Here is a 17221-nt window from a genome sequence, read left to right as displayed (position 1 = left end):
TATTTGAAGCCTATAAAACGAACTACAAACGGCATTGAAAACTAAGTTTAGAGCTGATTTCAAACACTAACAAGAATTTCAGTAGCCTTTACTTTCAGTAAATGATAAATGAGGTATCTTTAAAATAATTGTACTTTTATTTCACAGCACAAAATATAATATACACACCTCTGCCTTACTGTGTGTTTTTACGTGCCTTTTTCTGAAAAATTGATTTAAATTTGAAGGTTGTTTCATTAAAATGAACTAAAAAGTCTACTAAAACACTAAAAGAACTTTTATAAAGTACGGCAGGCAAATTGTGCTCTGTGCGCATTGATATGACTTTTACAGACTGTAGTTTTAAGTGCTGGTTACACTGAAGGGATTGTTAAACATCACATTAAACTGTTTTTTCCCCTGTTTATGTAAAGTTTTGGAATGTCACCTTTCAGCACTTCTTGGGCAACCAGAGGCACTTGTCGCTTCTGTCACTCCCATCTTTTTCTTTTCTCTAAGGGACTACATTGAGTCGACATTTCGTTTTTTCTGAAATTAATGGGGAATTAATGATTCCGTTATTCCCCCGCTGTGCGAGGAAGGGGGGGCTGGGATTCTTTTTTTAATCGCCCAACCTCTAGAAACTGATTGGAGCAGAAAAAATACGCCCAGTCCCCTTCTGCCAGGCCTCACAATGGAGGCGCTGATTTTTTTTGATAGGGTTCTGTGCTGTCAGGGGGCCAGCTGGAATTAGAAGTGGATTAATAATTTTAAACAAGGCTAAACCGCTTGGACTGTCTGCTCTTTCCAATGCTTAGCCAATGGTCCGTCTGCTCCCTGACCACATCAAAACAATCTAAAAACACTATATCTTCCTAATGAAGAGGGGTGGGTTTAGTTTATGGGCTTGAGAGAACATGAAAACATGCTTATTTAGACAGATTTCATGAGGTTCTAAGTCTTAGAACAAGCTGGGATTATTGTGAACACTCTGACATCACCAGAACAACATCCTTAAAAAAGAAGCATTGCTCTAACATTATGAGTAAAGTCAGAATTCAGTAGCCTGAACAATCTCCAGTTTATCTTCTGCTTTTCTTCTTTTTGATTAAGCAAATAAGTTTTTTTTGTATTGAGAGTTTATATTAAATGTGTGATGAAACTACATAAACTCTGCAAGTTACCTCCTAATACCATATGAAATAACAGTTGCTGCTAGGAGTTGAGATCCAGTGGCCAGAAAGCTTAGACCACCAGAATGGTGACCTCGGTCCGAGGAAAGATTAGGTTTAGCACCTGTGGGAGTTTTAAATGGTGAGACGCAAGGATTTGGGGGGTATTTGGAATGATCTCAAAGCAGACGTATTACCAGCTGATTTTGGGTATAGCAAAGCCTGGCAAATCAGACCCTGTTGGTGACATCTCTGAACCATGTCTCAGTAATCCCCATGTAATTTATGTGTGTGCTCAAGTATAAGTTTGTGTGTCTGTGCATCTGTTTGAGGGACCAACAGGAAAGGTTTGGCTTTGGCCATGTATGTGGGACTGGGAGTATCTTCTGGTGGCATGATTGGGCAGAAAGGGCACTCAGTAATGATATTTTTCCTCCAACTGGTACTCCCCTCTCAAAGGAAGCTGAGAAAAAGGTATTCTAAGAGGCCCAGACAGGAGAAGACAGACTGCGGTGCACTGCACAAGTCGATTCCTTTTTACGGTTTTGAATCTAAATTAATTTACACTGCTTAATTTTAATAGGACAAATGCGCCTACGGAAAGATAAAGCACAGAGCAAAACAGGAATAAACTGGGCAAACTGAATATAGCATAAATCCATACTTTTTTCTTTTTAACTCGGTCATTATAAAAATGTTCTGTGAATGTAGCAGGAACATTAGCCCCCTTCTGAGCTATTATCTTGGCTGTCTGGTGTTGCAATTTTACACTCCACTGATTCTGACAAGCAGTACAGAGTCTGCCTGCCCCAGATTTCACCTTATTTAGGTAATACAGGAAAAAAATCATTCCCAAGACAAGGTAAATTAAACTGGGTATTCGACTGGCACACTGTTGCCAGTTTCAATTTAAAAAAAAAATCTAAACAAAACACCATATAAAGTTTACTGTATATGCTTGAAACAAAATTAACCTTAACGCAGATTTTACTCTATTTCATAAAACTGCACATTTTGCATCAAACTCTTACCTAAAAATGCCACTTATATATTCATAGGTCAGCTTTCCTAAAAAAAATGTTTGAAGTTGAAAAAAAATGAAGTTTGCTCACTAATTTGTTCAGATTCTTTTCTGTTAAGATTTTATTTTTTAAACCTCTTTTCAAGGTGTGAACTTGGTCGTTGAAGTCTGAGTTAGTGTCACGTCTTATAATATCATCTTTTACAACAGCTTCCATCAGCCTTATTTCCAGTGTATGCACGGCTGCGCTGTAAGTGTAACTGACAGACAGGAGAGGTTCTTACATTATTTATGCTTCGGAAGAATGAAAACAAAACGCCTGCGTAGTAAGGTTTGGCAGTATTAAACTTCTTGCTGACCTGCGGCGCAGCTTGAGTTACAGCACCACACCCTTTTGTTTTATTCAGAGGAGAAATCTATCTAAATTACGTTAGCTTTATTTTACGCTTTAAAAAGAAAGAAAGAAAAGAAATAATCGCGTTTAAACAACGAATTACTGACGAAAAACACCACAAAGTACACCAATGGATTTAAAAAGTCTCGATTCGATTCTTGAAATGTTGTTGTTGTTTCTTTTTTTTTTTTTTTTAAATCGCGCCGTTTTAACCCTTTAACGACGAAATTTGTCTGTTATTTAAGTTTCAGTAGCGATTAATTAAAATGGAAAGAATTTTCTTGAAGTGTTCCCCTCTTCTGACTTTGACCCCGTTTTAAATGAACTCGGTTTCTCTGCCTTCATCGCTCCCAAATCTCTCAAGAACAAGACAAGTGGGTCGTTAATAATTTGACTGCGTACATTTTCTTTTTCTGTTATTTGGAGTTGCGCAATGGGGGAAGAGGAAGGTCACTGCAGCTGGAAAACACGGGCCTTGTAGTTTCTTTTGTTTTAAATGCGCTCAGTCCGACCGTTTAAGTTAGCAGAGAAACATATGATTTAAAATTATAATCAGCTCATAATAATATTGATATATTATTATTATTATTGTTATTATTATTAATAGTGATATTGATAATAATAACAGTAGTAGTAATCGGATAATGGACAAATTGCTGTTGTTTATGCTGTTGTTTGTATCATTAATAGAAGATGAATCTAATAATATTATATTAACACTGGCACAGTTGGCTTATTACTCTAATTAAAATATGTTGCATTGTAAGGCCTGTTAAATATATTTAGCTTCATGCATATTTATATACCTATGTTTTTGCAAGTTGGGCAGATGATAAAAATAACAAAATTGGGAAGAAATTGTTTATTTAGTATAACAAAGAAAGGAACAACTTAAAAAAGTACTGTTGTTGTTGGAGCAACAAGTCATTTTCCACTTGTTTAGGGCCTGTGCAGAAGAACTGTGGAGAAAAGTTCACTAAGCCTGCTAAGCCTCACTCTCTCCATTAGGAGACAAATGTCACAGAGATGGAGAGTTTATTTCAAAGATACTAATAAAATAGGTATTTACCGTTGTTATATTTGAGTATCTTGCAAGCTCTCATCGTTTATAGCAGATAATGCACAATATAGTTGACCTGTCACTCACATGACCACAAATCTCTCTGGGTCTTGAATTTTTTAATGATTTTTTAAAGCTGAAACTCAAAACCACTACCATACTGGTTTACATACAAGGATAAATTGGCCTGTTTAGAACTATAAGGTAACTACAAATGGCTCCAAGTGCAGTGCAGCACGCACTTTTGCAATGCTTGTGGAAAACAAAGTCCCCTCTCTTTTGTTACTGGTCTTCAGACAACAATTGAAACAGGAAAAGCAATTATTGAAGAGATTGTCCCACAGGCTCTGAAAAGCTATCAGCATGAGGGTTGGGATTGGCTTGGGGGACACCTATGGCCCCATGCATTATCCTGGCATGAGGTCGCTTTGGCAATCGCCTGCCAATTTCCACCAGCACCTGGCTTTCCCATCCCTCCCCCCTTCATCATGCCCTCCTACCTGGTTCCCTTTTCTCCTCCTACACCTCCTCCTCTCTCAAAAAAAACCAAAAAAAAAAACCCCTGTGTGCCTGTTATTGTCCCAGGATGGGGACCATTAATAGAACAACAAAAAGAAGAATAAAATCTGTACTGTTCGCTGAGTATGCCACAAAGTTGAAGGCATGTAATCACACTGCATTGTTTCCCATCATGATGGAATTGATTGTTGATACTTCTTGGGGAGAAAATCTCTTTGACTCAGCTTTGATAGAGTAGTTAAACACAGAAATGTGAAAATACCTGCAAACCAAAAAACTGCAGAGTGTATATCTTATGTTGCGAAAATATGAGCCAGTGGTGTACTGTTTGGCCAAAAGGCACAGTTGGAAAGCAGAGCCTAGATTAGTGGAAAAGTGGGAAATAACTGGTGCTATGTCTAACACTTTTTATTATGGCTGTTGAAAACCTGTATAACACAGCTGTTGAATATAACTCTCTTTTAGCACCAGAATCCCCGCCACCCACACAAAAACCTGGTCTTTCTCTGTTAGCCAAACACATCTTATTACAATAAGATCACCTCTGATCATGGGCTTACAAGAGCTAACAAGGGCCAGGGCATTACATATGAAAATCCAGATTGCATTGTTGTTGCCTTATGCTTGCCATTGTGTGTCATGCTTCCTCTCTTTACTTATATTAATCATTACAGCAGTCTCTGCTGCTGGCATAGCACAGATGTTAGCGCATACTAAAACACCGGTTCCTATCCTTAACCCTCTTGAATGACTGCTGCAAATGCAAGAAATGACACCTATTGTTTCCTTCAAAATATAATATTTTTCATATTTTTTATGTTTTTCTTTCCTTGACTCTCACAGAACCTCAAACATATTTCGTGTATATATTTATGCTATATATACCTTGGTCCCTTTTCATTGTTATTCTCTTTGCAGGAATGTGACTGCAATTGTGTGTGCACATTTGGAAACCTGCTTTAAAAGATGCATGCGTGGAGGGTGAAGATTATTTTTGTTTCACAGAAGGCACATTATAGCACCATGGTAGTCATAACCACAACAGGTCTGTTCATCTCACGCAGTTAGGCCCAGTCTTTAAGGAAATAGACTCAATCAGTGTTTTTGGTTACTAGTAACTGGCAATGTTGACTGTCAGTCCTGATCATATTTGAAGCATATAACAAATATAAAAGAAAAAGTAAAGCAAAGTCAAGTTGGGTTAAAAAAAACACGTAAAATAATCCTAATATAAACCCTTTCACAAAAAGCAGAATTCCCCCCTGAACAACATATTGCCTACATCCTTCTTCAAATGCAATCAATTTGTCATCATGGTGACACTAGTTATCATGTTATGTTTCCTGAATTTAAATCACAAAGATTGTTTTCAGTCTTTAAAGGTGAATATACTCTATTTCTAAAAATAAAAAAGCAGGTCAACTCCCACCGCCTGCCTGAATGGGAAGTTGCGGGAAAAAAGTAGTTATCGTTCATTGTTTCTTCCTTTGTTTTTCTGATGCCAGAAATCACGTAAACACGTGCTGAGGCTGTGGCGGGATGTTGTTCATGGTGCTATCCCTGCCTCATGCATATCCATAACGGATTAAAGATTGCGCAGACATTATGCAACTAGATCTCCCCCCTTTATGCCTTGATTGGCATTTCTGGGACATAATTGGTATTGTTGTTTGTTTTTATTTACTTCTTCATCTATCTATCTATCTATCTATCTATCTATCTATCTATCTATCTATCTATCTATCTATCTATCTATCTATCTATCTATCTATCTATCTATCTATCTATCTATCTATCTATCTATCTATCTATCTATCTATCTATCTATCTATCTATCTATCTACCTACCTACCTACCTACCAACCTTCAACATGTGGATGTTCACACTAAACCCATGTGCGCCCTCTGATTGCTCTGATGTTCCAGCAAACTTAAGAGCGTGCAGCCGCTCAGGGCATTGCGCACGCGCGAACAAAATCGCCGTGACAGGCAATGAACGAGCTCTTTAAATAATGGAAAGACGCTCTCCAATTCTAATTCATTGTCTTAAGAAGGGGGCTAAATTAACGACATTGTCATTTTTATTTGAAGAGAGCAATGAATATGTGAGCGCAGCTGTCCGTCCCCTCGGGGGAGAACCCGTCCTGTGAGCTTGAGTCTGTCTTGTGCTCTCAAGTTGAAAAACAAAAAAAAGTTTGTTGGAGATGCTGAATCACGCGTTTAATGCGATCTGAACTAATTGTAGCTTTTTGTTGACTCTGCAGGTGATGTAAAGGCCAAATATAATGGCCGCTTTGGCTGTAATTAACGATTTAATTGCAGGTGGTGAGAGTTAAGGGCACACACTGTTTAACGGTTTAAGTGCACGTCAGCATTACACCTTTTTTCAATAATATGCATCTCAGCGATTCATAAAACTGCTTTCGCTTCCTCAAGGGAGAGCAGTTAGGGAGAGGCTTGTTATTGCTCCTGTTTGGGAGGAAGCATCACAACCGCAGCGTTCAGGGCAGAGCAACGGGTCATTAAATGGATGTCAATTGCTCATTTACCCATTTGCCACCTCTCAAAAGTGTTGAAAATATATCTGTCAAAAGACAAACGCAAGGCACAATTGCTGAACATCTGCTTTTCTGAATGAACGTTTGCCAGAGACCTTACTCCAGGGACCTATTAGCTTTGATTCCTGCGCCCGCTCTGATAAGGAATTCATCAAGTTTCTGACACCCTGCCAGATGTTGGGGAATTGCCGCTGTCTCCTGTTGGACATCCTGCTAATGGATTGTCTTTCAGCTCACAGCATAATAGAAATGTTTTTGGAAAGAATGCTTTGTTTATCTTGGAGGGAGGTGGCTAAGAAGCCTCGAAGTAAATTTTATTTCGAATTATAATCCCCAGGTGCATTTTTTAGGCAATTTGTTGCTGCTGTCAAAGTGTGAGACGCTTTAGAAACTGAACTTGGTGAGTAACTTATTTTATTTTGCGATGTTTTGTTGTTCTTTTGTGGAAATGACAGGCCAACAACTTCCACTCATCACCTCGTGCGACACAGTGTTGGGGGCAAATAAATCGTCACGAAATGTGCATTAGGTGAGCGTCCAACCTAGCCTAGTGTGAGTGAGTTGAAGGATAATTGAAGGCAAACACAATGCCATTGTGTTCAACAGTTTCCATCACAAAAGCCACAAAACACCTTAACATATAAAGAAACACGTGGACTAAGGCACCTTGCGGATGCATATTCAGCACCCTGCCGAAGGTGAAACAACCTTCGATTAACTTCAGCACAAAAGGAGGCTTTTAATTATCAGATGTATGCAACTGATTGTTTATGAAGCTATATGCAGCCGCGTGCTGTTACAAATCCGTTTCATTTCAATCTCTAATTGTCACGCTGAGTTTAGAGGCACTATTCTGGTTAACCGTGTAGTTTTAATGCCTTCATTAAAAATATATATAAATATCAGCAGTGTCAGATTTTTCGTTTCTGTATGCGGAGATGGAAACCCTCTTATTTCACTCACATTCATATCCTCACACAGAGAAACAGTACACACTCCCATGCTCGGTGCAGTTATTCCATGATGCTTCAGTTTTGGCAGCATCCCATTAATTAAGGAGTGATGGGATAAAACCTGAACGTGTATCAGCAAAGCGGTCATGTGCAGATGTGCAGGCGCTGTCTCCGATACAGAGTATCCCAACTGCCGTGCTGCTGTGCCTTTGAGCAAAATAGAATACACCCTAAGTTATTAAACAGCCTTGTGTCAGATAACCCCTTGCTTAAAGTGTCGAATAAAAGCTAATAATAGCCTTGCATCTCCAGCTCTATCTTTTAACCTACTAACCGAGTTACTTGTGAATTGATCGAAATTTATCTTTGCACTTTGTGTCCAATAATGACTTAATTTTCAGTTAGCGATGAATTAGCTGCTTTTTTTTTTCTTTTTTTTTTCTTTTAAAGATCACAGCCTCCGTTGCGTGACAAAAGGCGTTTGGGACCTGCTTGTGTCAGTTTATCCTCTTAGAGCGAGCTCTCCCGCTTAGCCAGCGAATACTCTGCTACTGAGAAAACCGAGGAAGGTAAAGGGGTTGGGGTTGACCAATCAATCCGATATAAAACTTCAGCGGCGTGCGCAAGCGAGACGTACGTCTCAGTCCATTTTTTCCCCTGCAAAATGCACCCCCCCCTCTCTCCGCACCCAGCCCCCCCGCTCCCCTCCGCCTCCGATCCCTTCCTCCCCCACCACCACAAGAAGACTATATAAGCGGAGAGATTATAGGCTGCTGCACGCTGCCAACAGTCAGCTGCCATCCTCCGCGTGCACACACTGGAGCCCAGTACGGCAATCCATAAGATAACCCAAGATGAATGAGCAGGCTAATTGAGAGCCAGTTGTTGTCTGCTACAGTGGGACATTGTTGTTATACAGCCGCTTGTCTTTACACAACTGCATCCACGTGACCATCACTGCTTTCTAATCCATTGAGAACCCACTAGAAAAGAGCCTTTCATGTTTTTTCCTCCGTCTGGGTTGAATCATCGGTACCGAGTTCTCATATAGTGTGGAAATGATGGCTTGTTTTAGGAAACAGCTTGAATGCACCTTATTGGCAAGCTGCATTTTAATTGCAGAGTTAAACGCACCCCTACATTAATGACCCAAATTCACATGAATGTGCTTTTTAATGACACGTAAACTGAGGTGTGATTAACTCTTAAATGTAGGTATATTAGAGTTGTGTTTATTTCCTCGTAGTATGCTTTCTTTACTCTTATCACGGTCACCTGCTGCGGGTCAGAGCGCAGCCACGTCTGTGCTTAGGACATCTCAAATCCGCGCGTAAAAATGCAACCTTCGTGCGAGCCGCCGTGCTTCGGAGAAATCCGGGTCTCGGTTATTTGACGTCACGGTGTGTGAGAGGAGCAACTTGAAATGTGCGACTAGACTAGCTGGGAAGGGAGGGAGGAAAAGGGTAGGAGGGGGAGGGAAGGGGTGAAAAGAAATGAAATCAAACCAAATGCGAAGGGTGCGCTTGCGCAAAAGTAGAACAAAACAGAATTAGAATCAGTTTTTCTCAATAACTGTTTATAGCTGAAGAATACTGTGTGGTGTGGGTTTAAAGTAACCCTCTGTGTCAGACTTACCGGGAAGTAAAGTCGTCAGATTACACCAGTCTCCCAGACAGAGCAATAGGAAATGTGCATTTGTTGTTGTTTCTTTTATTTTAAAGCACTGAATAAATTCCTATTTATTACACGGGGCTTTCCCGATGTGTGCATGTGCACTTGTTGTAATTCAGACAGATTTTTTTCGCCGTTTAAATGCTTATTATGGCGCCTATTGATGTGTGTTAACTCCTTTGGTTGTTTTTTATGTAGCTGTGCCTTGTTCGGGTAGTGGGAGACGCTGAGGCACTGCCACTTTTGGCAACGATTCCTGCTCCACTTTCACGGTCACACAGTGTCCTCAGTTGCCCGTCTTCCACTCTGCATGACAGGATTATTATATATTTTTTTCAATCACTGTAAGCAGTCATTGAAGAAGAAGAAAATAAACTTTACATTTGCAGCTTTCATAGTCATAAACAGATGCCTTACCGGCCTTTCTGAAGTCCCTACACACTGCCAAGAAGTGGTCCTTCAACTTCCTCCCCCTAGGATTTCCATTGAACACACACACACACACACACACACACACACACACACACACACACACACACACACACACACACACACACACACACACACACACACACACACACACACAAGGCCAAGATACTAAGATGGCGCCTTAATCAGTGTCAAGTTCAAGTGACTCCTACTAAATGGCATGGCAAGCAGTGTCGGTTATATGCGTTAACATGCAGGGTGCAGAACAACATGCTGATAATAATCAACGGCGCAGTCTGACAGTCGCTTTTCATAATGTTTTGTTTAATTTCAGTCAAAATTTCCGTTCACATTTCTTCATAAATAGTTGATAAAATAAATCAACCAACATACAGTAGCCTAAAAAGTACAAGGAACGTTTGACTCTGGTAGCTATAGGCTAACGCATAGGCCTGCTGTTGTAACATGGTTTGCCTCGATGTGGCACAGTGACACAGTTCATCAGTAAAACATTTTTGCTCTTCAGGAATAACTTGGATTGTGACCCATTTCTCCCAGAAAGTGTTACAACATCACATTCTAGCTGTGTTTATACATCAGATATTATTCTCTGACCTCTGGACATGGGGCAGAAAGGTGGTGGGAATAAGAAAAAGTACTTCTTTTAAATTAAGGTATAGAAAATAGCATATAAAACATATATTCCTTAAATTATTTAAATAAACTTATTTCATATATCACTGTCAAGAGGTACCGTTTTTACATTTTATTTTAAAAGTAGTGCTGGTGGTCTGAAATTGTTCTCATATGAGTACAATATACTTTGTGTATGCATAATATTTAATTCTTGAGAATAGGTTACAATGCAATGCTGTAACTCTTTTTGCCACTGAACGTGTTCTCCCCAACCCACATAGATCTAGAATTCCTTCCACTAAATTTTGTTAAACACAAAAATGTCATCTTGACAAGTTATTCACACAAAACAAGCAAATGTGTAATCAAACTGCTCTATATGCAACACCACAACAAATAACACGCTTAGTTTCACAGAATTACATTTAAAACAATGCAAGCTGACAGACAAAAAAAACTTTTTTATTTTTGAAGATACTGTGTTGTGACAGTTCCATTGTTGCCGATGCACACATTTAAACATACTTGCACAAAGACACTGCTGGAACTAGAAAGGTTGCCATACTGGCGCATATAGTTCGGGTCTTGACCTCAATTTGAAATACTCAAAATGCTGTCACCTTGATTTGGAAATCATGACTTCGCACACTCTAAGACCTGTAGTATAGGAGTGCAATAGGCTGATGGGTTCATTCTTTTCTCTCTTTTTTTTCTTCTTCCCCCAATACTGAGTTTATGCTAAGATTGACATCTAGTTCTGATTCTATAAAAGTAAAATACACAAAAAGTTTAAATTTAACCAAAAATAAAGATAACAACAGAACCGTTTTATAGCTTCTCAGCTCAACTGAACTCAGCTCCACAAAGTCAATGATTTTACATGTCAATGGTCTCATAAACAAAATAAAAGTGACGGAAATATCTGCATTATATATAGACAAATCCATAATATTCATATAAATGATTTAATTAATCCAAATAAGACACATGTAGGCCTATTGGTTAAAAAGGAAAAAATAAAACAACAACAAAAAACAGAAGGATACAATCGCGATGTTGGAGCTTTAGTTTATCATTTGTTCCATGTTAAGCTGGTTATGACCAAAACTGTACAGTTCTTGTTAGAAAACATTTCCATAAATATCATTTAAGTTTCAGAACTTATACCCATAATTAAATTACAAATTGATAAATATGGCATCATGGATATGTATTTACAACGGTATTAACAAAAGGCAACGTTATATTCAACGGTAACAATCGTAACCTAATACCACATTTCTCCACCTGAAAACGGACGTTGACAACAGATTCGACCCCATCAAACAAGGAAATACATTCACGAGATAATATTTAGTTATGATTTTTTTTTCTGTGTTCAAGTTCATGACAAAGACTTTGGCACGTTTCTTAAGACTGTTTGAAGTTTCAACAATCAATTGAAGAGGCGACAATAGAGCGTCACCGTTATATAAAACAGCGTGAAATAATTTTCCTTTTTTATTCTTTTTTTTTTAAATAAAAATTTGAGAAAATACATAAAATGAAAAATAAAACATTTTTTTCTGAAAACTTTAACTAAAGGATAAAAAAACATTTATTTATATTGAGAAAGTATAGCGTTTATTTATTCGTGATTTATTTGATTTCCTCAAAACTGCGGAATAAAAGTCAAATTTCGTGATCCTGAGAACGGACGTGGCCTGCTTGGTGCTGGCTTTTGCTCTCATCTCCTGCTGTTGTTCTTGTTCCAATCCCATTCGCGTGTGTTTGCGTGTGTATCTGATGATGATGTGTGCGTGTATGTGTGTGTGTATGTGTGTGGAGTGAAAATGAATAGTTTTTTTTAATGTTTTTTTTCCTGCTCATCCTCTTGGTCCACATTGAGAGGGAATTTGTTCTTCTGACTTCAAACGTACCATTCATTAAAGTTGGGTGCCAGTCCTTCGCTGTGACCAGACGTGTTTTGTACGGCTGACGGCGGCGTTTTTGTCGGGTCCTCAGTGCTGGCTGAGACCAGGACTGGCGGTGTGGACGACTCGTATCCGGAGCTTGCTGCTGGAGACGATTCAGATCCTTGAGACTCATGAACCTGCAAAACATGGGGACACGAGCACTGAGTTACTGAGGCAGTCATTGTAAACGGTGACCTTTAAGTGTCTTTATGGAAGGAGGCTGAACTTAAATGCGGATTAGCTCTGAGTTTTATGGGGCAACTGTAATGGTAAACAGGCGAGCTTCTGGACTGCATAGAAATATCCGCATCAACACACTGTTAAAGTTTATATAAAAATAGGTTTTCTCAAAGTACTAGATGGTTAAAATATATTTAAAAAAAATTGCTTATTGCTAGCGGATATTTATAGAAGACGGCTATTTTAAAGAAAAATACAAATCAAAATCCATCATCAGAGAACAACAACAAAGGGGGAGTTTTTTTTAAACTATTAATCGTTTAATCTTTTAGCTATTTAAAATCAAGAGCCGCTAACACACTAATTGTGATTGCACACCATTTTTGTACCTTTTTTTGCAGTGTGACTGGGCTAGCCTATAACATCTTAAAAAAAAAAGCCTAAAGTTGTGATGGTCTCTGTCTGTGGTAAAGGAGGTGGAGTGGCGTGTGTGTGAGTGTGTTAATGTGTTTAAGGAGTAATGAAGACGTTAATTACCTTCATGTGTTTCCTGAGAGAGCTAGGGTGTGTGTATGACTTGTCGCACACTTTGCAGATGTATGGCTTGTCTGATGTGTGCACATGCATGTGCTTTTTCCTGTCGCTGCTGTTGGCGAAGCGTCTGTCACAGCCATCAAATTCACACTTAAACGGCTTCTCACCTGGAGGATTAAATAAACATCGTGAATTACCCCTCAATGGCCCGCACAAACAAACCCCCATTGTAACACCGACTGTAAATCCGAAGACACAAGATGTAAATTGTCTGCAGCCTATTATATAACAGAGTAACCTACATTCTCGGGGCGACATGGATACTGCTCCACTACTACACACTGCTCTGTCAGGCTTTATTTATTCAAGAGGCCTGCTCCTTCATGCTACTACTGGCCTCCTCAGTGCGTGTGCTCTTGTATAGTAAATACTGAATCAACAGGGCATTCTGTACCGTGCACTGACTGAACTAGAGCGACAATTATGAACGCAGCCAGAAATTGCTTACTTGTAATGTGTTCAAAAAGCACACGAGCCCCGTGTCTGCCCTAAGCACCAATACAGCAAATGCACCGAAAGTTTGGCGTAAAGTAAATGAAGTATCTTTTGGACTGGCACAAAACTTCTCAGGACAAAAGCTGCAAGAATTAACGAGGCTGAACACTACAGCAAAGTTGCAGAGCAATGTGGTTTATACTCTACTGTGGAAACATTATCCAATCTGTATATTTTCATATAATTTCGAAAAAAGGAAACTGGGAGCTTCTCGCCATTAGAAAAGTTGGTCCAATTTCTGAAAAGGACCTCGTAAACAATAACACAACAACATGCACGTTTATATCTGGAACACTGAAGCATGGGGTCTATTTAAAAATAGGTTCTCTTTCTATATTTTTTACATGATGCTAAGATGCTGTTGGTGCCTACCTGTATGTGTTCTTTTGTGTATTTTCAGGTTTTCCGATCTGGCGAATATTTTCCCGCATCCGGGGAACGGGCATGGGAACGGTTTCTCGCCCGTGTGCACACGGATGTGATTGACGAGTTTGTACTTGGCCTTAAAAGATTTCCCTTCTCTCGGGCAGTCCTCCCAGTAGCAGACGTGGTTGCTCTGCTCGGGGCCGCCGACGTGCTCCATGGACACATGAGTGACCATCTCGTGCATGGTGCTGAAAGTCCTGTCGCAAGTCTTTTTGGGTCTGTTCATCTGGTTCTCGTCTATCCATTTGCATGATAATTCTTGCTTGATCGGTTGCCTCATGTATCTAAAGAAGGCTCCCGGACCGTGGTGTGTCGGCACATTCATCCCCATATTCATGTTGATGGGGTGGTTGTAGTTGTGGAGCTGAGCCCCGTAGTGGTCTGTCCGAGGGCTCGCTACAGGACGATACGGATCAGGTCTGCCGAAAATGTCCCCGCGCAAGCCAAGATGCATTTGGCTGTTAACAACATGTCCACTGGATGAAGTGTGGCTCACTCCCTGGTCATGAAGTCCTGGAAACAACAAATGTCCTGGGTTATCGGTGATCCCGGGCGGCCCGTGGAGGCTCCCCGCCGAAGCTGCAAAGATCCCATGCTGGGTGCTCGGAGCTGTGGACTCTCCAACGCTCCGGTTCCGGAAGAGAAAGTCTCGTGTTGAATTGAAAGCTCCCCCGCCGTACGAGCCCACCTGCCCGCCGTGAGAGTGTCCCAGTGCAGCTGCATATCCACTGGCTTGCGGTGTGAAAGCTGATGTCTGGCTGGAAGCGATATCGTGAGCCACGGGGCTGATTTTAAAAGCAGCGGAGTGGGAGGAATCACTGAAGGGATTCAGTCCCAGACTAGGGTCTCTGTTCCCGATTTCGTGGTGCCGCGGCGTCCCGAAGCCCCCCACTCCTAACGATGCAAACTGCGGACCGCTATCAAGAAGCATAGTCATGAGCTTGAAGCAAACTCAGGAGCTGGGAAGAAAAAAACTGAAAATAAAATTAAAATCCAGTTTAGCGGAGCGCGCAAGCTGCACACTGCGTCGAGATGTACCACGTTGCGCGGAAAAATCCAAAAACAACAAAAACAAACCAAGCCAAAATGGGGAAAAATCCTATGCAAAGAGTTGGGAGAAAAAACTCCCGTTGACTGCAATCCGTGAGAAAGAGGATCAAACTTCCCCCCCTTACCAAGCGGATGATGTCCTTGGACTGATAAAGTCAATCACTCACTCCCAGAACATAAATGAACTCGGGAGGCAGTGCTACGACGGCCAATCGGCGTTCTGCTACCCCTGTAACACGTGACTGCGACGAAGGGTGGTAATTGGCTTGATTTCTGGTGATTGGCACAGTTTGTTATTGAAGATGGCAGTTCGTCTCAATTGCTTTCATTTGATTGGTTGTTGCAGGCATTATTTTGCAGGTATAACAACGCTCTAGCGCAGATCCTGCATGTGTTATGTGGAGCGCATGTCAAATGCAGCCGTACACGAGTCGTACTCCTGATGAAACTCCCAAACAATTTTAAAGATTCAGAGAAATATATAATCTACAATCTGTAGAGGATATACTAGAAAGTTAACTTTTCGAGCAACCACTTATGGCACTTTTGAACTGAAATTTGTAGTATTGAACTTAGAAAAACTAAAATGTGTTGTAGGTTTTATATAGTATCTATCTATCTATCTATCTATCTATCTATCTATCTATCTATCTATCTATCTATCTATCTATCTATCTATCTATCTATCTATCTATCTATCTATCTATCTATCTATCTATCTATCTATCTATCTATCATTATCCTTTATTTTTTCTCTTTCATGTGACCAGTTTGGCTCTTATTAACTGAAAACTTGAATGTACTTGGCGCAGTTCCAAAATGTGGCTTTCTTGAAGCCGCTTGAAAGGGGAGGGGGTATTTTTTTTTATTTTTTTTTTGCAAAAGCTCTATAGGGTGTAAGACGGAGGAATAAAAGACAGAAAGAAAGATGGCAGTAATTGTAATATCCTGAGATTTTTTCGCTCAGCCAAAAAATTCGTGCCATTGAGCAAGTTTCACAGGGCTGCCGCTGACTCGCTGCAGGACACATAAAATCTGATCAAGTTCAGAGACGCGCTGAGTGCTTCAAGCGGCGCTTTTTAACTCCAAGCCTTTCACATCCTTTCCCCCTCAATCTGTCCCAGGAAGGAGCTCACATTCTTTATTTTAGGGGATCTGGGCTAAAAAAAAAAAAAAAGCGAGAGAAAAAAGAGAGAAAAAAATCAAATCAGTCCTTCATTCTGTTCTCGCCCTCATCCTACCGCATTCACTCCCAGAACATTTCGTCGAGAAAGAGTTATAGATTGAAAAGGTGAGTTTTCCTACTTATCCGTCGTCTTTCTGTGCTAGAGAGAGAAGAAGAGGCCTGTGTGAACTGCATGCTGTGGAAGTGCTAAACTCTACACTTTATTTAGCCCGTGGAGGTTACACGGGATTTAGTTTTGTTGAAGTGAACCTCGGCTGCTTAGTGTTTAGGCCTGTTACTCATATGTTGATTCAGTTGTTGCAAGAACCCGCAAACCTCTGTTTTTTCTTTTTCTTTTTCTAACCAGCTCGCATACTAATATAACATTTACGCTTTTTTTACATAACGACTCGACAACATAACTCAATAACTTATTTTGAAGGGGGGAGAGGGAAAAATGAGATTCACTTCATCGTTTTCCTCCATAAGCCGCTCTCTCTCCCTTTCCCTCTCCCTCTCTCTCGCTCAGCCTCTCTCCCTCCCTCTCTCTACTTTTCTTCATCTCTCTCCCTTTCTCTCTCTCTCTCACGACGAAGGGATAGCCTCTCACAGTTTACTCCCCCCTTCATTCTCACACACTCGTCTTCTCATACTGCAACACAGTAAGCGCGTACACACACACACACACACACACACACACACACACACACACACACACACACACACACACACACACACAGTGTAAGACGAACACATACACACAGAGAAAAAAAAAACTCATCGGGATTTATTGCGACCTTTGTGAACTTTCGCAAGCGACAAGCAGCCTGTTAAGTTTTCCTAAACTCCCTCCATATTTTATTGGCTCGTTGAAACGTGAATGCTCCATACACCACTTAAGGTTATGTGCCGTGTATTCGCAAGCCATATTACCGCTATGAAATAATTAAGTGACATGGTTAAG

The 17221-nt window shown here is 40.3% G+C and overlaps 2 protein-coding genes across 2 annotated transcripts in view; one reads left to right on the top strand and one right to left on the bottom strand.

Moving 5' to 3' along the window:
- The window catches only part of zic6 (zic family member 6), a 52313-nt gene that overhangs the window by 24168 nt on the left and 10924 nt on the right, over positions 1 to 17221 (top strand). The window lies entirely within an intron of this gene.
- Positions 10060 to 15440, bottom strand: zic3 (zic family member 3 heterotaxy 1 (odd-paired homolog, Drosophila)). Its single transcript, XM_082547610.1, has 3 exons — positions 13989 to 15440; positions 13065 to 13228; positions 10060 to 12484 (listed from the first exon to the last, which is right to left on the bottom strand). The coding sequence occupies exons 1-3, from the start codon at positions 14977 to 14979 to the stop codon at positions 12302 to 12304; spliced, it is 1338 nt and encodes a 445-aa protein (XP_082403736.1). The 5' UTR covers positions 14980 to 15440; the 3' UTR covers positions 10060 to 12301.

Source organism: Aulonocara stuartgranti (assembly GCF_965226115.1).
Source record: "Aulonocara stuartgranti genome assembly, chromosome: 2".
Taxonomy (NCBI): domain Eukaryota; kingdom Metazoa; phylum Chordata; class Actinopteri; order Cichliformes; family Cichlidae; genus Aulonocara; species Aulonocara stuartgranti.
The sequence above is the reverse complement of the archived record's forward strand: the minus strand, read 5'-3'. Positions and strand labels throughout refer to the sequence as shown.